The sequence below is a fragment of the Podarcis melisellensis genome (assembly GCF_964234715.1).
Source record: "Podarcis melisellensis genome assembly, chromosome: 10".
Classification (NCBI taxonomy): Eukaryota; Metazoa; Chordata; class Lepidosauria; order Squamata; family Lacertidae; genus Podarcis; species Podarcis melisellensis.
In genome coordinates this window covers 36,523,572-36,546,853 of record NC_138542.1, presented here as the reverse complement: position 1 = coordinate 36,546,853, position 23,282 = coordinate 36,523,572, and the positions used below count along the sequence as shown (strand labels likewise).

At 42.2% G+C, this 23,282-nt stretch overlaps 1 protein-coding gene across 5 annotated transcripts in view; it reads left to right on the top strand.

Moving 5' to 3' along the window:
• Nucleotides 1-23,282, top strand: part of PPFIA2 (PTPRF interacting protein alpha 2) — a 266,490-nt gene that overhangs the window by 60,184 nt on the left and 183,024 nt on the right. Inside the window, exon 1 of one of the 5 annotated variants that reach the window (XM_081926578.1) lies at nucleotides 19,879-20,118. The exons of 3 other annotated variants lie outside the window; for them this stretch is intronic. In XM_081926578.1, coding sequence (XP_081782704.1) covers nucleotides 20,038-20,118 — 81 coding nt within the window. In that variant the 5' untranslated portion in view covers nucleotides 19,879-20,037. Of the gene's footprint in view, nucleotides 1-19,878; nucleotides 20,119-23,282 lie in introns of those variants that run through there. One more of the 5 variants, XM_081926576.1, reaches the window with a different exon arrangement.

Here is a 23,282-nt window from a genome sequence, read left to right as displayed (position 1 = left end):
TTGGGTTGTATCCAGCTAAATCAGCACAAAAAACCTCTCCTCCCCATGCACACTTACCCCCCAGTCTGCTCTGGGGATTTCCCCTGTTGCAGATTGAGGAGTGGCGCATGTGCAAATTCTGCGGTGTGGGCAGAAGCCATTTCACTTACAGAATGACTTTTTTGGGTTCAACCTCTTATATCCAAAAGAATCAGAAGGTCATGTCTTTTAAATATAAATATAATACAGTCATACCTCAGGTTACAGATGCTTCAAGTTGTGCATTTTTGGGTTATGGACGCGCCGAAACCCAGAAGTACCAGAACAGGTTATTTCCGGGTTTCAGTGCTTGTTCATGAGCAGAAACACTAAATCGTGCTTTGCACATGCGCAGAAGTGCTGAATTGCAGGCCGCGCGTGCACAGATGTGGTGCTGTGGGTTGCGGACACTGTGGGTTGCGAACGTGCCTCCCGCACGGATCACGTTCACAACCCGAGTGTCCACTGTATATGGAGGTTATTGAAGACACAAACAGTTCTTTTCACATGAGAAGGAAGTGTGGCATTGCCATGACCCCCAGCCCTTGGACCTTGCAATGCATGGCAAAGAACTCCTATCAGGATGAGGCTTATGCCACTTCCTCAAGAGGAGAACCATCAGTACTTTATTGGAAGCCCTCCCAGCCAGAGGACCCAATCCTACCACCAAGGTTAAACTTTGTCAGCTGCGTAAGAGAGCTTCTGGCCAAACATTGCTTGTCTTGATCTATTCTTGCCCGCTGTAACTTGGCTTTGCCTACCTTTACTGGGCTCTGCCAGCTTGATCTGATTTTACCTGTTGTGATGTGACTTTAGTGGATTCTACCTGCTTCCCCTGGGAGTCTCAAGTGCCCACTAAACAGAATAGGCATCTGATGCAAAGCTGCTGGTTCAGTAGAAGCCCCCCACCCATCTATGTAATATATTGGATGCATATAGTCTTGAAATGATTTTGTTTTTGAAAGTTTATATACCTCTCTTCTTCATCCTCTTAAAAAAAAACAAACCCACTACACTGATTCAATCAGAGAAAAATATAATTAGCAAATGTAAAATAGGTAGCAAAAGTAACTTCAGAGTAGATGACTTAGTAATTTGCACTGGCTCATCTGAAGTTGTGGAAGGAACTGATAATTTTTGTAGTTTACAATTATTTTGTTTGGAGCTCTGTCAGAGATTATTTATATATAATTCAGCATATGAGAAGTGTTGTTTTCACAATAACCACTGGGTGGCAGTCATTGGAAAGATTAGTTGAAATGGGAAAAATGCAGTTCTAAAATGCCCAATTTGGGGCTAGTATCAAAAAACTTTTAACATATTCAGGGACAGGCGAGTGTATACACAACTGTCTAATACCTGAGGACTAGAAACTTGTAGTCTGTTGAGATATATGTAGTAAAAGTAAGAATCTGCTGAAGTAATCTTAGATCCTGCAATGAAGACACTGGGAGTCTAACTTTAGTGCATATGATGTCCTGTAGGTTCAGGTAAGTGTGAGTGTGTTGCTTCACTAATTTATATATGTCGTTAAGGATAAATAACCAAGTTGAGAAGCTGTCAATTCAGTTGTTTGTTTTCTTCTTAGTTACACCCACTTAATATTTATGTAGATGCATAATAGGTGTGAGAATTACTCGTGAACATTAAAATAAAAGTTCATTATCAGTATTTCAGGATCTGTAGATATAAAATTCTTGTGAAATGCATGCAAATTATGTCATAAAGTTCTGTGAATTGAACAAGCTTAATTGGAGTGTTGCCCCAGTTCACCTAAGATTTAAGTTGAGCCAGAGACTCTGGGTTTTGCTGTCTTTAAACTCTCCATTTTGCAAATTACAAAATCATTCACCATAACTGTATTAGTAGTGTGTAAGGCAATTAATCCACATGTACTGGATAAAAGAGTTACCGTTAATTTTGTAAGCTGAACAGTCTCTTTATGAAGCATTTATTATGTTTGAAAATCATACTGAGTAGTTACTCTAAATGACTGCACACTTAAAATCTGATTTATCTTGTTTAAGTGTTCAAAAAAGAAATCTCCATTATCCTTATTCTGAAAAACAACTTGTCTGATAATGATTGCTGCCATTGATTCCTGTCATAAGCACTGAATTATGTGGCCAGTTGTCATTTTTCCCTTGTCTCCCATTGTTGCATTATAACATACATTTAAAAAACCCAGCCCAAACACCACCAAGCTCTGCCCCACAGTGTCAGACCCAGCTGTAGTCTAGTGGTGAGTGAGGCCTGGGTGGGATCATTCTCATACATACATTCTTGTAGGGGATGCATATACAAGGACAGGAGAATTTACCCTTCTCTCCCTGCACCTTGTCCCCACCCATGTAAACCTCACTGCCCCTTCCAGTCTGCACAGGTGACAATTTCCTGTTAATATGATAAAGATAAAGGTAAAGGTACCCCTGCCCGTACGGGCCAGTCTTGACAGACTCTGGGGTTGTGCACCCATCTCACTTAAGAGGCCAGGGGCCAGCGCTGTCCGGAGACACTTCCGGGTCACGTGGCCAGCGTGACAAAGCTGCATCTGGCGAGCCGGAGCCGCACACGGAAACGCCGTTTACCTTCCCGCTGGTAAGCGGTCCCTATTTATCTACTTGCACCTGGAGGTGCTTTCGAACTGCTAGGTTGGCAGGCGCTGGGACCGAGCAGCGGGAGCGCACCCCGCCGCAGGGATTCGAACCACCGACCTTTCGATCGGCAAGTCCTAGGCACTGAGGCTTTAACCCACAGCGCCACCTGCGTCCCATGTTAATATGATACTGAACTTTAAATAAACATAAGGGGTGTGATTTCAGTGGGAAATTCTCAATAGAATTAGAAGCAGTTTATACATGCAAATCCTGTGTTCCTTGCACATGAAAATGAGCATTAGTTTCTGTTGTGTTAATGCTCACTTGTCTACTTTTAATTTTCAAAAGGTTCAGTGTCAGATTCTAAAGTTAAGTGTTGTAGGATATAAATAGGTATTGAAAACATGCTAAAACAAGCATTAAAACATGCCATATATTTTTAGAAGCACATTAACAGCTGCCTTTTGGAGATTAGAAAGTCAGTGCCTCTGTTTTCAGCGTAATGTACATATGCATGAAAGAAAAATATATTGATTTTGGAATAGCAGTTGGTGTGCAGCAGAAAAAAGATCCCTCAGCTTCAAGCACAGTGACAGAGATGCTTTCAGGAGTCTTCGTGAAGGAACAAAGCCAAAATATTTAAGAAAATGCCCTTTGCTCCAATGTTGATTATTTATAGACTTAGCCTGCCCCTTTCATTGTGGCCCTTTCTGCTACGAAATTGTGCCCTCCTGGACTTGCAGTCAAATGTACAAAGGAAGTGAATCTTGTTATCCTGCAATTCATGCATAAATAATCTGTGAATCATCTCACAGAAGGTCACTTAAATGTGTACCTCCTGGATTATTATTGTTTTAAACCCACCATCATGTTTAAAGCTAACAAGTGCAATAAACCAAAGCACTGCAATCATTACCCCACTTTCAAAAAAGCATTTATTTTATGATGAATATCAGTTTTAATGGTTAAAATTCTGACAGAAATCAATACATACATTCACATTTACCTATAAAGCATTGTTCTTGTGGCTTCCATCACTGATTGGATGGCACTGAGGAGAATATTTATGAATATTCTAATTGCTTGAGGAGCAATGTTGCAAGAGTGTTTGCAGTCCAGATTCTGTGAGGTAAGGGAATATGTTTGTTTTTGTTGGATTAAAATGTCACATGGGCTTTTAGGACCTTTGCAGGGCAAGCAGAGGACTGGGGAAAGATCCCAGGACATCAGCAAGCTAAGGGTCAGCAAGCCTGCAGGCAAGGTGATTAAAGCAAAGATGCAGCATAGGCAATGGACTAGGAAACAGAGGGTTAGAGTGGGTAATGAAGATTTTAGAGAGAGTAGTAGAGACAATAAACCATTGTGTGTTGCACTCATGATGTTGCACACACGAATTACATACATAACATCACACACACTGCAGCCCCACCCCATCTTGAATGCAATATGGTGCCTCTGGCAGAGTCTAAAACTGCCTAAATTAGACCACTACAAAGGGCACAATGTGCCCAGTGGAAATTGGGGGGGGGGGTAGAATTACAGACATTGATTGGGACTAATCAGACTATTCCTTGGTGGCAGGCTTCTATTATTCTAATAATGTTGAGATGGTTGCATAAGTGTACAATAATAATGTACAGTGGTACCTCAGTTTAAGAATAGCTCTGCATATGAACTATTCAGTATACGAACTCCGCAAAACCGGAAGTAGTGTTCCAGTTAGCAAACTTTACCTTGGTCTATGAACAGAAGCCAAATGGTGGAAGGGCACTGGCGGTGGGAGGTCTCATTAGGGAAAACTCACCTCAGTTTAAGATTGCTTTGGTTTAATAATGGACTTCTGGAACAGATTAAGTTCGTAAACAAAGGTACCACTGTATTATGGACCTAATTATGAAGCTTAATTGCATCTTGAAGTAGTGACAAATTGAATATATATTGACTGAACTATGGTGCTGCATGGCTGTGAGATATTAGGACGAGGGTAAAGGTGATATGGAATCACCAGCCATCCTGTCCCATAGGGCATAATGTAACAGTGTAACATCCTCTGTCACACATGTGGTACTGTGTCTTAGAAGAAAGGCCAAACACAGGGCTAGCTTCCCCTATGAAGTCTTGAAGTCTTCCTTGGTGTCAATTCAGCAACGCTCTTATGGCTATTCTTTAGGTATTAAGTGTGCATGCTATCACATAGCCAGGTGCCATGTTATTGCATACCTGAGTCCAGGACTCTCGCAGGTATTCTCACATTTGCAACCCAATACTTAGGTATCCATTGCTCAGCTGAGTTCTGCCCACTTGCAATATTGGGGGGAAGGAGTGTACGTGAAATGAAGAAATAGCATTTATTAGCTGTGTGTAGCAGCGTCTCTTCACAGAGCAGCAACAAGCTAGTCCCTGCACGCTTGATGCAATGCTTGTCAGTTCTTTCCTCTCACACCGTGCTGATCAATTTTGAGACATCCTTTCCACAGGGAACTTCCAGGCAGCAGTAGTGTGGATTACCAGACATCTCGCCTACTGACTTAACACTGTGGCAGTTCCATCACAAGACTAGTCCTTGGAGACTGCTCTAGATAATTAAGATTTTAGTACTCAACCTGGCATTTGGGATCTGTCTGTAGTTTAGTCTAATCTACATAATACTTGCTCAATTTGGTGAGCAAAATGGGCTAAGATGTCACCATTTCATGGACATTATACATTATTCAAACATAATAATGAAGGTTCCCATTTCCCATAACTTGTCCAAGTTTCCTTCTCAATCAGAACCCATGAGAATCACTGGAGTGGAATCAAAATGCCTTCCTGAGAAGGCATTTTGAATGGCAGACATTTTAAGTATGGTTGAAGTCTGCCATATCATTTATATCATATAGATTTTGTTTTGTTTTACGTAACTATTTCCATGCTTGTTGATTTTAACTACTCCATTTATGTAACAGACTTTCTCTTGCTCCCTCAGGTCTTTAATTGTATCTATTTGTTTGTTGCTTAGCCTAGGAATGCTACCTTTCTGATGTCCATTCCTGTGTAACATTTTCTCTTAAGATTTCATTGCTGCAAGGACTGTTTTTTTAAAAAATCCAAATTATCAAGCCTGTCATTTTGTGACTTCTAAGTCTTTCTGACTCTTTCATCTTGGAGGTACATATTTAATAAACAACATTTGTCAAACTAAAAAAGGTAAGCTCTAGGAAGAGTGGGAAAAGGACAGTTGAGGTGGGACAAAGTAGGTTGCAGCCTGAAGAACAGAGACCTAAATAGTGGGGTGATGGAATCATGGGCCTGAGGAAAGAAGTGGTCAATTAGAATGTATGACTGGGACATGTAAGGCTTTCTCATGCCCAGCCCTAAACTGGAGTTGAGCATAGACTCCTCAGAGGATGAGTCAAACATCCCATTGACTGAAGATTTGAAAACAGGTGAGGTCCCCTGTCACTGGTTCTGGAGATCTTGAGGGTCAGGTCAAGTCATTATCAGGTCTGGGATCCCACAGAGCAAGGCAGATTGCAGGACAATGGACAGCTCCAAGTGTGCAAAATGTTCCAACTAAGTTTGAGAGCCAACTGAGCATTTTTAAGCCTCTGCCCTCAGGCCACTACTCCCGGCTCCACCATCTTTTGGATAACTTGCATTCTTAAAAGGGCAACTCTCTGGGCTGAAGAAGAGCACACCGCCTCTGTTCTATAGCCTGATGTGCTGTCTGTGCCACTGGACTGGTGAGCTATTGTGGGAGGCATAGGGTTTCCTAGGCTCAGGGGAATGTGTCCACGAGAATCCTGGCTCTAGCCCTATGGGCCCTGGTGATATGGGAGCTTGTTTCATGGGCTCCTGTCTCTCAGCCTCAGAATTAGTGGTCTCCCAGTCACCAGAAGCAGGCTCAAAGCCCTGACCTGCTTCTTTAGCTAGATATTCTGCTGCCCTTGTGTCTTGATTGCTGCTGGACTCAGGAATCATTGTACTGAGAGTCTAGGAAGAGCCTCCCTGGGGTGACCTGCAAAGCATCCTCAAGGTGTGTTCCAGTGTCAGTGGATGAGCCCCTGGTAGAGTCCAAGGGAGAGGTTGAGCCAGTTCTCAGCCCTTAAGACTGCAGGCACCTAAACTCCAAGCTGGGTCCATGGGCCATGAAAAAGTGCATGGCTGAGCCCAGAGTTGCTGAGGTCTACATATAGACTGCACCTGCCAGAGCAGGGCAGGCTAAGAAACAGGAGAACTGGCAAGGAATATTTGGAATGTGTTTGATGGGGAGCCATTGGAGCATGGAACTGCTAGTTCTACAATCTTATAGGGATAATTTGCATGTTGGTGGTGGTGTCGACTGTTGTTGCAACATTGTGACCTGGGTAAATGGGAACCAAGAAGTGTTTGGAAAGGCATTGAACCCTTCTCCTCCCATGAAGGGTAGAGGCAGAATTTCATTCTTATTTGGACCAAGCAGACCATTTTTCAGCTGCAGGTTTCTACTGAGAACTTAATGACATCCCTGAAGAAATGGAGCCAATTTAGGCTTCCGTTGAAATAGGTTTAAAGTAATGGCAAAAAAGACACATGAATCAAAAATTAAGTCACCTCACAAAAGATAACTTGAAAAGAACCACAGCTTCCCAGAGGAAAGTATAGATAAATTCATCCTTTTGGAAATGCAAACATGTAAAAACATTGCTCTCTTCTTATGTTCCTTTCCCAGCCTTATTATCTACCAAGGGTCAGCAAACTTTTTCAGCAGGGGGCCAGTCCACCATCCCTCAGACCTTGGGGGGGGCGGACTATATTTTTTTTTGGGGGGGGAATGTACAAATTCCCATGCTCCACAAATAACCCAGATATGCATTTTAAATAAAAGGACACATTCTACTCATGTAAAAACACGTTGATTCCCGGACCATCCACAGGCCAGATTTAGAAGGCGATTGGGCCGGATCTGGCTCCCAGGCCTTAGTTTGCCTACCCATGATCTAGCCTTATTGTCTACCCAGCAGCCATTATTTCAGACTGTAGCTTAATCTGCACACTTTTCTTCCCTGTATCTGGGGACCTCTTCTCAGTTTGCATCTTGTCTCTGTGTGAAGTTTTAATCCCAGTCAAAATACCACCTTTCCCTTCCCTCAAAATTGCTTTACTGAAAACTTTTCATTTCCTAAGGAAATGAGCATAGGAAGAAGTGATGTTAGCCGCTTTGAGCCCAGCTCTGGCTGGGGAGGGCAGGGTACAAATAAAATTATTATTTATGATTATGATTATGATTATGTGCCTGGCCCTTGGTCTTTCTAGCTCAGGATTATCTATGCTGTTTGGCAGCTGTTCTCTGAGATTTCAGACGGGACTGGGGATTAAACCTGGGATTTTCTCATGCAACACTGATGCTCTACCACTGAGCACCTGTCCTTCCAAAGCTCAGTTTACCAGGATCTGTGGTTTCTGTACACAGTGTAGATCAGCTAACCTGGTGTCCTCCAAATGTTTTGGAGCACAACTCACATCAACATCAGGAGGCAGCACGGCTGTGCTGGCGTGTGCTGATGGAAGCTTTAGTCTAAAACATCTGGAGGCCACTGGGTTGGTGAAGCATGATATAGATGATAAGACACTCAGTTCATTGTTCTGCTTTATCCCCCTTGGAGCCTTTGGTTGAAATCCTGTGCACAAGCAAGTTTCTGAAACTCTACAAGCTTCATTAACATTTCTGGCACAATCTATGCATGTTTACTCAGGAAGTAAGTCTAACTGTTGTCAGTGGGGCTTGCTCCCCAGGAAATAAGCTTTCAGCTGTGGCCTTAAATACCTTAATTGTAGACAGTCTTGCAACCTGATTCCCTCCATGTTCACTTAGAAATAAATCTCAGCAAGTTCAGTGGGGCTTATTCCCAAGTAGCTATGCATAAGATTGCAAAATATGCCTCTAATTTCAGTATCCACGAGGCTTCCTTTTTCAGTAGCAGTCAGTTACAAGGGTTATCAATCTTTTATGGCCAAAAACATGTAAGAAATCATTTCCTGGGGGCAATTAAAATGTTCCATTAGGAATGGTTCCTCTTGTTCCATGTAAGAGTGAGAGTTAAAATTTTTCATTTCTCATCTCTCTCTTCCTTTGACTGCTTTCCCCTATCTATTATTTATTGGCTGGCGAAAACATAGCATAGGTTAAATGTGTGATTTAGACTAGTTGAGCCTCATAGTCCCTTCCAGCTTTACAAGGCTATGTTTCCATGATTTCTCTTTTTGTCATAAATCATATTGGGATGTGGGTGCTCTCCTTCTGTTCTATTGCTTGATCGGACCACTGACAACCTGAACATGCATCCATACATGTGACACTAAGGAGAATACCCCTAATATAGAAGAGGACATTGCCAAGGCTAACCATCTCCCACTTTTGAAATAAAAGCACTGGGATAAAATAGTGAATATTGAAATTCTATGGCAAATATAAACATTATACCAATTTTGGAGATAGGTAATGGAGCAGTAAAATTAAATCCTCAAAGATTTAAAAAGCATAAATTCAGCAGGTTAATGTAGCTTTATTATATCTTAGCCAAGAGAGCTGATAATTAATTTGAACCTCAATGCATCTGTTCAGTCAGTGGCTGTTCTGACTAAAGCAAGCAACTCTGCCACAGACAAATCTGGGGCGGAGGGAAGGGGAAATGAGTGAGTCATTATAGTCTTATATTAGCACGACAGATTTTATTGAAATTGTTGACTCATTAGTGGCTTATTCTTCATAGTGTTCTGTCTAGGTATCATTGTGCGCCGCTTCTATTACTATTTCAACATTTATGTCATTTAACAATCTGAGAGAGAAATGCAGTTTTTCAGAAAATGATACTGTTTTAATTTGCTGTCTTGGAGTATTAAAGTTTTGCACTTTAATTTGGAGCGGATAACCCAGCATGTTCACCTATAATTAGCAATGGCAGGACATTTTGGAAAGGAAAGTACCTTGGTTCACACAGCCAAAATTCAAGGGCTCTCAGAAAGATATTCTAGTTCATCTGTATCCTGTTTGCATTGGTATGGGCTGTGAGAATTTCGCTGGTTGAGTGGGGGAAAGAGACTGATGGCTTAACTTGAGACTGATGAAGGAACCCTTTTCAGCCAAAGGACCACATTCGTGGGAGAGAATCCTTTGAGGGCTGCATACCGGAGGTGGGCAGAAAACAAGGCGAAAGTGGGCAGAGAAATTAGGGTGGCCCTTACCTCTGTACAGTGGTACCTTGGGTTACATACACTTCAGGCTACATATGCTTCAGGTTACAGACTCCGCTAACCCAGAAATAGTGCTTCAGGTTAAGAACTTTGCTTCAGGTTAAGAACTTTGCTTCTCACAGTTCTTTGGTATATTTCAGCCAGATGAAGCCCTTCAAAGATAGGGCACAGGGAAGAGCCAGTGAGAGGTGTGGCTTAGGGAGAGAGGGTGTAGCCTAAGGATATTTCTGAAGACCTGGAGGGCCCCTGGACCAGAGGTTTGAGATTTCCTACCCAGATTGTAACTGTATATAGTAAGTGTGTGGAAAGTTGTTTTTGTGTGTGCACAGAGATAGATAAGAGTTCCAATAGCTGAACTTGGCTGGGTTTGTTTCATGTTGAGCAACAATGTGGTACATTTGTTTGATGCATGATGGCTGTGTGGGCAAAAGGAGCAGAAATGTGTGGTAAATGTTAGGGTACATTACTGTCATTTTCACACATACACCCCTACGTTTCAAGAGGCAATGATTTATGTTTGGATACTTGATTGGGTTCAACTCTTGAATGAGCCATCATCAGTGTGGGGTGGGGTGGTTTTGATATTCAACATGAGGGTTGTAAATTGTCATCTTGGAGTCATTTTAAATCATACTAGCTTTCTTTCTCCTCCCTGTATCTATCACAGACTTCTGAAATTAATATTAATTTTAAAAATAGTTGTGACAGCACAATGATTTTGGGTGCTGGTACAAATTAAGTGTTTATGAATATTATTCCTTGCCAATGTACTTCTTTCAGATAGGTGTGGGGCATTCCTTTGAATTTCCAGGTGATTTGCTTTTTGTGTAGGAAATCACATTGATCTTCCTTTTTAGTAGTTTAATGTTGTTGTTGTTTAGTTGTTTAGTCGTGTCCAACTCTTCATGACCCCATGGACCAGAGCACGCCAGGCACTTCTGTCTTCCACTGCCTCCCGCAGTTTGATCAGACTCATGCTGGTAGCTTCGAGAACACTGTCCAACCATCCTGTCCTCTGTTGTCCCCTTCTCCTTGTACCCTCCATCTTTCCCAACATCAGGGTCTTTTCCAGGGAGTCTTCTCTTCTCATGAGGTGGGCAAAGTATTGGAGCCTCAGCTTCACGATCTGTTCTTCCAGTGAGCACTCAGGGCTGATTTCCTGAATGGAGAGGTTTGATCTTCTTGCAGTCCATGGGACTCTCAAGAGTCTCCTCCAGCACCATAATTCAAAAGCATCAATTCTTCAGTGATCAGTTTAATAGAGGCAAACAAAGGACAACAAAAAAGGCCCTTTCTCTGTTGCCACATTCCAAACCTCTGCATGGTGGCACAGATGATGATGACCTTGGGGTCAAGGGAGGCTTATGTCTGAAGAGGTGTTTCACGAGGTGCTGACCTCCTGAGCCGCATAATACTTTATAGGTTAAAACCAGCACTGTGCATTTGGCTCAGCAATGTACTGGTAGCCAGAGCATCTGGGCCAAGATTGGTATAATATTGTTGGATTGTCTGGATTCCATTAGCAGGCTGGATGTTGTGTTCTGCATCAGCTGCAATTTCCAGCCCATCTTCAAAGGCACCCCCATGTATAGCACATCACATCATTCCAACCTGGGGGACATCAGAGCATAGGTTACTGAACACAGTCTAACCCTATCTGGATAGGGGTGTAACTGGGCCACCAGCTGAAGCTGCTACCTCAGTTCCACTGAGGCCACCTGTGCCTCAAGTGATAGTGATGGATCCAGAAGAATCTTGAGGCTATGACTTTGCTCCTCCAGTGGGGAATGCAAACGTATCCAGAACAGATTGAACATCACTTACCTGGACAGCAGAACTACCTAATAACAGTGTCTCTGTCTTACTTGGATTGGGTTTCACTGTATGATCCTTCACAACATGATAGCTTGTTCTGGGGGAAAGGAAGCAAAGGATCAGGGGCCTCCCAATACTTGGTAGTGCAGATGAGCCAGGAATCCAGCTGCTCAATCAGATCCCAGCTTTGCTAGCATAGTGCACCCATGTCTGCTTGTTTTCCTTTTCTGTGCAATTCCTTGTATGGAAAGCTCCCCTGGATAGCTCTCCATCTGCACCGATAAAGCAGGGAATCCAAACTACACTGTATTAGTGGAAGAAATTGTCAAGAATATTGAGTATTTAATTAGATGGGCAGGTCTTCATATGATGTGGTTGAATTTGAATTCCAGTGTACCCCTTGATCCATAGAGTAACCCCAAGAAACATATTCCTTGACCTCGATTATACATCTAGAAAATGCACACAGTAATAGGAGACCCCTGGGTATGGGTGGTATATAAATTCAATAAATAATAATAATATGATAAACTTAACATAGGAATGCTCCAATGTTTTGGTGTTATGGAACTCTGTCTTCCCTAATCTCAATCGACGTTAGAATGTTTTGATAAATGGGTGCACCTACCTTTGTAGTTGGCTTCTGTTTCATTAACATGTACACCTATTTTATTTATTTTGTATCTCTTTTATGGTTTACAACTATCTCTTCTAATATTATGAAATTAAATGTCCCACTCTTGCCTCTTGTGGATGGCACTTATACATAGTGAAAAGAGATGCATACATTGGTCTTCTGGAGGTAATCGTGAGGGAGAAGGAAATGCAACAACAAGCCTGTATAGCAGTTTTTACGAGTGGGGGTGATGTGGGTGCTACTTCCTTGACATGGGTACAACGCATGATGAGGGCCTACTATGTCAAGAGCCCAGAGGAAGCAGTGAAATGAATCACTTGTTTTGTTGTAGACGGAAGAGTCCAGAGAGAGCAGTCATCTCCAAGCCCACCTTTAAGACTATGCTCAGTAAATGAGAGAAGGAAGGACTCATCTGGACATTCCTCCCATTGCAAGCATTGTTAACGTTAATAGTGATTAGGGTCAAGAATCATCCGGTTCTTATTGATTTGTGCTCATTTCTATTCTGTAACTAGCATGAAATTGGAATTGAATAATCTTTTGGTTTGCTGGTCCAAGTATTCAAGAATGTTCGCTTTCTACCCTATTTATTTTAACAGTAGTTTTCTGCGCAAGGTGGTTAGTGAGAAATGACATTTGGCCTCTCACGCTGTGAACACTGAAAGGGAAAGCGTATTCCTTTTATCTAATGCAGACAAGTCTCTACTAGAAATCAAAACATTTTTTCTTACAAAATGTCCCATCATTTGTCTTTTATGTGGGCTTTTTTAAAAAAGAAAATGAGCAGGCTGTTTATTAAATGTACACAAGTACGACAGCATTTCCTGCTCCAGAAAAGTTTTACTGTTACACTTTTCCTCTTAAAGTGCTGACCTTTGAAGCCATAAATGGTCTGGGGCCAGGTTACCTTTACAATAGCCTCATTTCACATAGTCCTACCCAAACACTAAGAGTCATTGAAGGTCTTGTTGCTTGTTCTGGAGACATAGCTGTCAACCGTCCATTATTTGGTGGGAAACTCCCTTATCCCATCACCGTGTCCCACTGCTGTCCCTTATTGATGATGTCCCTTAAATTTCCCGGGTTTCAAAGGAAGCAGCTCCTCTCCCTCCCTCCCTGCTGGCCAGGAAGGAGGGAGGCTCCAACTGTGTTGCTTGGCTGCCTGGCCCATCCCCTCCGGCCTCCTCTCACCAGCCTCGGCCCCCAGGAGCCCCTCCCCGCCGGGACTGGCGGGAGCCTCAGGGCCTTCCACCACCATCCTGCTCACTGCCGCCGAACTGAGCGTCTCTGCCTGGGGCCTCCCCTCTGCCCGTCGCTGCCGCCGCCCCTGCTAAACCGTACTGCTGCTGCGCCGCCAAAGGACCCAGATGAGATGGGCAGCCTGGCACAGCCTATGATTTGCTGAGGAGTCTTGAGAGGAGAGTGAAGGCAACCATAGAGAAAGCAGTTCAGAGAGAGGAGGAGGAGGCGGACGCGCAGGCAGGTGTTCCAAGGGCTAACCATAGAGGGGAAAAGCGGAGGAAGGACTGCAAGCACTTCTCCCATAGATTTGTAGTGGTAGACTAGCATAGATGGTCTGATCTGTGGGTTTACTTCGGGCGCTATTTCCACCCCCTTCCTCCTGCCCCGCCTGATGGAACTGAGAGCTGCAGATGGAGCACGAGAGAAAAGATACAGAACTGCAGCAGCATCTTCATAGCTTGGACTTTGTTTTGCGTGAAAAGTGGTTGCTGCTTGTAGTTATTTAATTGCAGTGTTTCATCAGCTGGTGTCTTGAGCAGCAACCTCTGGAAACGAAGGGCTAAAAACCGGGGCTGCTCTCCAAAATTATCTGGTCCCTTTTAACATCACATTTCAGCTGGTTGACTAAAATCCCTTCTTTTGGCTGCTGACCCCTTATTTTCAAGGCTGCTGGTCCCTTATTTTCAAATCTGTAAGTTGACAGCTATGTCTGGAGATGAAGTGAGTGAATATGATGAACAGGGCCTTTGCTGCCGTGGCACCAGGATGTCGGAACACCATCCCAGAGGGGTTCACTTAGCTATATCCTTTTTGGCTCTCGCATGTGCAGTGAATAATATTTTACCAGCTGTTAGAGCAAAACAAGCCACATTCCCAGTTTGGACATAGCACACACATCCCCAGGGATTGAGGATTGTTGCTCCTGCTCACAACGGGGGAGAAATGAGGAGTAATCGCTTCATTTATGGTAAGCCATTAATTATGGTTTGCAGTTACTTGTGAATTGGACCATAGTTTTGCTTTTCAACTGTCGTTCATAAAGGGCTATTATGTTTCTTTCCTGCTTATAAGCTCTCCATAGGCCCTTGGTCTGATCCACACACACTTGTCTGTCCATGATTTTTCAATTCAAGTAGTGGACATGCAAATGCTTCTATATAAAATCCATTTTATTTTCTGCCTGCATTTGTCTCCTCTGAAGTGCTCTGCTCTTCAGAAACGTTCATATAGTGATAATGAGACAGGCCACTTAAAGTCATCCAAATAGCACAAAATTATGGCACACATTTATCTGTTATATATTACTCCTTCCAGCTTCTCTTTAGATGCAAGTGGGGTGGCGAGGGAAAATAAAAGCAAATATAACTCTCTCTTTGTGTGTGTGTGTGTGTGTGTGTGTGAGAGAGAGAGAGAGAGAGAGAGAGAGAGAGAGAGATTAGTCAAGTATGTGTGTGTTTATTTAAAAGATTAATTTATCACTTTTCATTAAAAAAATAGGTCTGTACAAATTTTAAAAAAATTCACAAAATCAATGAAACAATCCTAATAAAACCAGCAGTAACGCTTATTCCAGCAAGTGACATAAATAATAAAAAATTAACGGCCCTCTTACAAAAAGGCGAGTGTTCAGCAGCTTTACTATTTTTGCTATTTCAGATATATTTTCGGATGGACTAAGAGATCTAAAGGTTCAGGCTTGCCTTGTAGAAACATTACTGATGACCCAGATTCTTTCTCGTGATGAGCGATCCTTGATTTGCCTTCTGAGATGCTATGTTTCATGGTTCTAATTGGGTTCTAGACTCTTCCTCCATCCCTTGCGTCCCAAGGAGACAAGAGCATGGTAGATTTCACACACTATGACTTGAAGGTTGCATCACTAAAGTGTAACTTGCCGTATCTGCCTGTGGGACTGGAAACTCTTTTTCATTTCCTTCTTGCTTAGGAGTTATAACGTTTGCCTTTTCTATCCTTTCACCATATTGAATTTGTGAAGCATTAAACTAGGATAGAAAAGATGGATTTGTTTTCTTCTGCCCTGTATATGATATTTTTTTTTTGTGGGGAAACTGAATCACTAGGCTCTTGAGAAAGCATCAATATCCAGATAATTTTCTGCATCTATGGGTATCTATCACAAAGATCTGAATGCATCGTTCTAAGTTTGTTGACACTCTGTGGCAGGGATTTCATTATTCAATGATATAATATGGTATAATAGCGATTCATCGTGACTCCTGTAGCTTATAGGCTGAATAGGGAAGGTTCAAGAGGGTACACTGAGATGGTCCATTTTAGACATGGGAGACTTTGACTCTAAATTTAGTGGATATTTGTAATAGTTATCAAAATGCTACTCCCAAAAAGTTTAGGTACATTCTATATTTGATGGAACAGAGAGATAGAATTAGGCAACATCAGCATCTTGGTAATGTCACACTCCAGATCCCCATTTGACACCTCCCTGCAGTTTTATGTAGATATTGAATAGCACGGGGGGGGGGGGGATGGAACCCTGTGGGATCTTCCCAGCATAAGTCTTGTGTCATGGAGTAGAAGTTCTCCAGTGCTACTATCTGGAAGCAACTTGTGGCTAGGAGTGGAGTCACTGTAACATGCTGCTGCTGCTGCCAACTTGCACAGCCAGCCCAAAATATACACTGTGATTAGTGGCACTGAATGTCACTGAGACGTCTAGGAGAATCAGCAGGCTTAGAACCCCCCTGTTTCTCTCATCTGTAGACAAAGTGAGTATGGTTGGACTGTCTCGTAAATGTGCCATTTTCTGAGTTAATTTAAAATGGGTTAAAATGAAATTATAAGTGGGCATTATTGTCTTGGAAGATGTTTGGTAGGGCCAATTCTTGGGTGATTTCTAATACAGTGGTACCTCGGGCTTCATACGCTTCAGGCTACATACGCTTCAGGTTACAGACTCCGCTAACCCAGAAATAGTGCTTCAGGTTAAGAACTTTGCTTCAGGATGAGAACAGAAATTGTGCACTGGCGGTGCGGCAGCAGCAAGAGGCCCCATTAGCTAAAGTGGTGCTTCAGGTTAAGAACAGTTTCAGGTTAAGTATGGACCTCCGGAATGATTTAAGTACTTAACCTGAGGTACCACTGTACTTGCTTAGTTATTTTACATATTTCTTGTATGGCTGTTGTCCAGAATAGTTGGATTTTGGGTCACTCTCACCACATGTGGAGGTATGTGCCTATGGAGGTGCACCCTCTCCAGCATTTTGGTGAGGTTCCTGGGTGTATCAGTGCTAGCTTTCTTGGTGTTAGGTAGCACCTGTAGGTGAGTTTCAGAGTGAGTTCTTTTAAAAGACATCTGAAGGCAGCCCTGTTTAGGGAACTTTTTAATGTTTAATGCTGTATTGTGTTTTTAATATTCGATTGGGAGCCTCCCAGAGTGGCTGGGGAAACCCAGCCATATGGGTGGTGTATGTATGTATGCATGCATGCATGCATGTATGTAAAGGTAAAGGGACCTCTGACCACTAGGTCCAGTCGTGGCCGACTCTGGGGTTGCAGCACTCATCTTGCTTTATTGGCCGAGGGAGCTGGCGTACAGCTTCCGAGTCATGTGGCCAGCATGACTAAGCCACTTCTGGCGAACCAGAGCAGCGCACGGAAACACTGTTTACCTTCCCACTTGCACTTTACCTTTATCTACTTGCACTTTGACGTGCTTTCAAACTGCTAGGTTGGCAGGAGCAGGGACCGAGCAATGGGAGCTCACCCCATCGTGGGATTTTATGATCGGCAAGTCCTAGGCTCTGTGGTTTAACCCACAGCGCCACCCGCATCCCATGTATATATGTATGCATGTATAAATAAATATCCAGACACCATGTAACTAAAGCATGCATTACCATGGCCATTTCTGCAGTCTCTAGGAATGGCCATAGTTGGCATGCCAGCCTCAGCTAGGCATAGGCACTCTTTTATATGCCACCATTCCCCTTTACAGTCTGCAGAGTGGGTCACAAGACACAACTGCCTCTGTGTTGTGGGGTACCTCTGACTACGTTAGATTGTCGAACTCGAAAGTGCTCCAGATTTGCCCCCTGAGCTGTTGCTGTAAAATGTATTACCCGCCCATCACCCAGGGTCGGTTGCAACAATTGAAAATACAGGATTAAAAACGGTTGCAACACATCACGGTCATAGGAATATTTCTCCAGCTCTACTCTTATATGCGATTAGAAACGATGTTTCTGAATTTTAACACATCATGCATTGAACCCTTTTCTGAGGGGGGGGCTTCTGAAATTGTATTTTTTTAATAATGTTGGTATGTAGTTTTCGTTCTGAGGGTTGGAATATAAATGTTTTTAATAATATAGAGTTGACGCCATCTGCCACCTCTCCTCCTCCACTGTTAATACCAGTGCTCTAGCTTATCAACCTTTTTTATATCAGCCTCCTGCGCTCTTTGAATCCCCCCACTCCACCACTTTTCTGGGCCTCTGAAGTCTGTAGGGGGAATACACATAGCCCGAAGGCAGGAGTAACCTTGTTCTTGGAATAGGAGGTCTGTTGGTCAATTGTCTGTCAAATATGTTTAATATATTCAGATGTGTAGAGTAAGGCCTCTTTTATTCTCAGTAAGATATAAACTAGATCAGCATTTTTAGTTCAATAGTAAGCAAGCTTTCGTGTTGCATATTGGGATTATTTAAATCTGTCCAATTTCATCATTTCTCTCCAAAGCTAGCACACCAGGGTGGAAGTTCCTAGCCTATTCCTCTTTCTGACATGCTTACTTTTAAATATTCAAGGCAGTTTTGACTCCTAGCAGCATTGTAATACCTGATCTCCCATCTGCATCCCGAAGTGATACGCTTCTAGTCTGTAAAGCCTGAAAACCCAGAATGATGTCGGTGGTGCCAGCTGTCATCATTGTTTAACTGGGAAGAACCTCACTGGTTGGTTCTGACTATTCTGGTTCTACTGTTCCATATATAGTGGTAAGTGAAGAAGCCTGGGGAACCCAGTAGGCGTCCATTGTCAAGCATGGATTTGAACTCTGGGCCCATGCCAACTCTCTCTCAAGTCTATTTTTGATGCAACAATTTTGGCCCTGCTGGGTTTTTTGGAAGTAATCTACTGGATGAGATCATTGTGCTCTGAATTTTAGCAGTAGGAGTTAAAACATGAGAGAAGGAATGGAATCCTGGAGGATTTCCTATCTCTGCTGTATGTTCTATAACAGAATGTTGGCAGCATTGGAAGCTGGCAAATTTACACAAGAATGCATCTATGTTCCTCCGGGAATATGCTAACTGCGGTGGAAACCTTTTACAGGAGACATGGTGTTACGTTTTGCTAAAACGTTGAACTAGTCCAAAGTCAAATGTGAAAGGATTCTGTTGATTGGGTTTATTTCTTAAAGATCCATTTCTTAAGCTGTTTTGCCACACACTAATACTTTGTACTACTAAAGCAGTGTTTTTGTATGGGTCTAACATTTGTGACAACCCTGCCCTCCCCCCAATTTCCACCCTACCTGACGCTGCTTTTTAATTTTCATTTGAATCACCACCTTTCATTGGAGTGTAAATCAAGCCAATTATTTTTGCTCTTTAGAAGGTGCCAAGGAATTTGAGCATGGTGGGATTTAAAAATAAAATAAAAAGATATATCATGCTGTTTACAAAGCATCCCAAAGTATATGTGTGTGGCAGGCAGAGCCCAATCAACATAGTGAATGTTGGCTGCTTGTTAAAAATAAATGCTTGCTTGGAGGAGTTTTGTTCTTGTGAAACAAGGATGGTGACAAACATTTAGTAATCAAAATACTGCATTACCGTTGTTGCCAGTTCATTGCCCCTGTGTTGCACATGTATAACAAAACGAATTGTGCAGTCAGTGGGACAAGAAATATACACAACCTGATCTTAGAAGTAGATTGCATTGCAATGAACTAATACAATCGTTTCTTTTCTTTCGTCTCCTACATCTCTGAGCATTATACGTGACATGATTCGGGTTAGTCAGAAGAGGTCCCCTGTCTTACACTGTGCCTGCCTGCTTGCAAGGAAGCTGTGTGCTAATGGTTAACTGGGATGCTTAGCATAATCACTCTGCTAGTCTGTAGAAGAGGGGAGGTGATTATCACTAAGAACAGATGGGCAGGGTCCAAAACATTGCCAGATTCTGCACCAGCTACATTTCACTGTAGGTTGTTCTAGCTTCTAATTTTTTTTATATAGAAAAAACAAAGTCTTTTGTGTATGTGTGTGTGTGTTTTTCCCCCTTCTGGCATTTTTTAAAAAAGAACTCGCTGAACTAAAGGTTGTTGACTGACGACTTTCCAGCTAAGCTCGCAAATGCAGGCATGGGGGAATTCACATGCTGTCAGTCTTCTCTCTGGATGGATGGGGCAGATGCAATTTTCTACAGTTGCCTCCCTGAAATGTATGGGAGGATTTGCCTGTAAGCATAGTGCTCTGCTCTGCCTCTTTCTGTAGCTCCTTGTGGATTTTATTGTGTCTGTGAGCAGAAATGATTTTCTCTGATATGAGCACTGTCTCTGGGTCCCCAAAGGTATATCCTCCAAATGGAACTCGGTTTTATACTTTCCAGGTAAGTGAGCTTTAATTACTCAAGTTATTAGGAAGTTAATTGCTCTTAAAAGTTGGGGGGGGGAGAGATGCAAGGGAAAACAGAACATGAGGTTTTCAAGTATTCAGCAGTAAATATTTGAAAATAACATAGTGTTGCCCCCAGCAAAGTAAAGGTTATCTGTCATTTTAGATGAAACCAGGAAGAGTGTGTTCATATTATTATTATTATTATTATTATTATTATTATTATTATTATTACTGCAGTGCTGTGCATAAAATGTGCTTGATCATAAGATTTTTAAAATTATTATTCCTCAGGTAGAAATGTGTTTTTTGTATTTCTTAGGCAGGAGTTGCAAGAGCATTCCTGAAAAAGTTGCAGTGTGCTAATAATGTACGATATACAGTAATGCTTTGCGAAAGTTTGCATGATATACTTGGAGAAGAGGAAAGGGGTTTCTACAACCTTAAAGCCCCAGCTAATGATGTGTGGCTTTTTCTTGGGGTCATTTTGGATGGCAGGAACAGTTATGCATGCCAAGGGGAAGCGTTATCTACTGTTAGATTATCAGGCTCTCTAGTTTATCAGCTAAGTTCAGCTAAAATGAATGACATTTCCTTCATTGCTTACAAAGAATGGTAAGAAATTATTCCCCATTTAATGGTATGCCTGAGATGTAAAGCTGACATTCTCTTAGCTACATCCCCATGTCATTTGATTAAACGAAATCCCTAATGCTATGCTTTAAGATAAATATGTAATCTCCCCCACACACTCGGTTTCTACCCCCCACTCAATTATTCAGAAGAAAAGGGGAACAAATAAACACAACAGATAAAGTCTAAAGATATCTGTCTCTTTACAGCAATCCACACACACCATTATTTAAAATTGCAATGCCTTTTTCATTTCATCCTCTTTATATGGTCAGGATTAAAATAAAGCTCCCCATGCTTCGTTTTGAATCCATTGTTGTTTTGGCAGTTACAAAGTAATAATCTGTGATGGGTCTTTAATGATTTAATCATAATTAAATAAGGAACAAAATGCTTAGGATAAAATCTATAACATGCAAAGCAATCCATCTCACTCACTGACTCTGGAAGTATTGCAATATATTTGTGTTTGTTTCAGGTCATATTCCTTTCCTCTATTGTGGTGCTATTTTTAACCCTGTCATCCTGCCCTTTTCTACATTGATATCTGCTGATAGCTGAAGGCTGTGCTGAAACAGTGTGTTATCTTTCACACAGTGATATTCTGCCGATCCTGGCAGTGATTCAGGAATGTGAGTGTTCCAAAGTTTGGTCATTTCCAGGTTGGTTAATTTTCCTCTCCCTACAGACACACAACTGAAACTCTGCAGTCTCCCATACTGTGTGTGTTCCTGTATATTCTCAGTGTATTGAACCCTGTTCCATGGACAGATGTCACTGCACTCATCTCTCATAAGCCACAGCCAACATAGTCATGGATGGATGGTGGGAAGAGTTGTCCAACAACAGCTTCTCAATTTTTTCTGCCCCAGCCCTTTTCCTACATGCCTCCAACCCATACCAAATATGTTTTCAACTTAATTTTTTTATTTTAAAACTTAACAGTAATCCTTTGCCCTGATGGGCAGGTCTGTGCACCTAAACAAAACTTAAATGGGCATAACTAAACACCAGAAGGCAGTCAAAGGACATGATTCCAAGCTTTTGCACGAAGCTTTATGGCCTTGGTATTATTTGCCTGTTGGGTTCCACCAGACCACAATGCTGCAGGCCTCTCTGAAAGATCTTAAAGCTCACCTGCTTTCAGTGACTTTCCCATGAAGGGCTTTAAAAAAATAAAATAGAAATGGTTTTTGGACTTTGATTATATTTTAGTCATTTTGGAGGGGCTACCTGATTTATTAGTTTCTTGATTCGCGGTGTTTTTGTTATATCTCTGCATAGCATTGTAAGCTGCCTTGAAAGGGTCTACTCCGAAAGGCAGCATATATTAAACAATTTAATACATAAAAACAGGTGCTTCCTATTCCCTTTATGAAGAGATGCACATGAGGGTTCTAGATGCCCCATTCTGGGCATTTTCTGTCTCACAGAAGAGAACATAGGAAGCCTGGGAGATTTGAAGCTCTCTGAGTACATTGAACTCAGATCTAGAGCCCAAATTCCAAGAATGAAAATTCAGTACACTCCCTTGTATTGCATTAGAAATGTTCAGCCAGATTGACTGTAACACCACAATATTTATGCTTGAGTTATTAATTTATTTTTCTTTTATAGGCCATGATTCAGAGAGCTCTCTTAGGTGTGCTGGGGCTGCTAACTTCTCCTCTTTAGGCAGCAGCCCATTCCCAAGCCACACCATAAAACACTTCTGAAACTGCACAGACAAGGCAGGGCATGGAATGGAATGGAATGGGGAAAACAAGTAATCGTGAATTGGTCACATTCTGAATTATGGCCACAGACAGCAGTAGTATTAAATCTTAAGGCAGGAACACTCGGTTTAAAGCGCTCTATTAAAAATGGATGCTGTGTTAAAACATGAAGTTAGGATGCATATCTCACTTGTAACCCCCTCCCCTTCCACCCCACCCCCCAACAACTTCTTCCCCCTGACTGAAGATTAGATATAACACTAAAGGGTACTGTATCTTTTATATTATATCTTTGGGATAAGTTACAGTGAAACCTTAGGCATTTTTTCTTGAGAAGTAGATTCATTTGGGTTCAACTGTAGCTGCTGCATGAAAGGAAGGTGGCCTTTTTGTTGCTGTACATGTGGCAGCAAAGGACATAGTATATGTTTTATCCAGAATGTATCTACTGTTTATCTCAGCAATTTATATTGCCATGTAGCTATAATGAATAGTTTCCTTACACACTTGTACTTATTCGTTAAAGGTTCCTGGTTCCAATAACATTTGAATGAGATACTGTGCTTCTTTCAAAATGTTGTGGGTTCCTGCATTGCCCAGAAGTTTTCCTCTGTCCCCATGTGGGTATTGGTGGAGTGGGGCGGGGACTGGCACAGCTACTTAGGCATGAAGTTAGCAACTCATGAGTGGTGACATCACACAACAGCAGTGTCAGTGGGCTCCTGTGGGTGGTACTTTTTACCGTGGAATGCGGGTGGCGCTGTGGTCTAAACCACTGAGCTTCTTGGGCTCGCCAGTCAGAAGGTCAGCA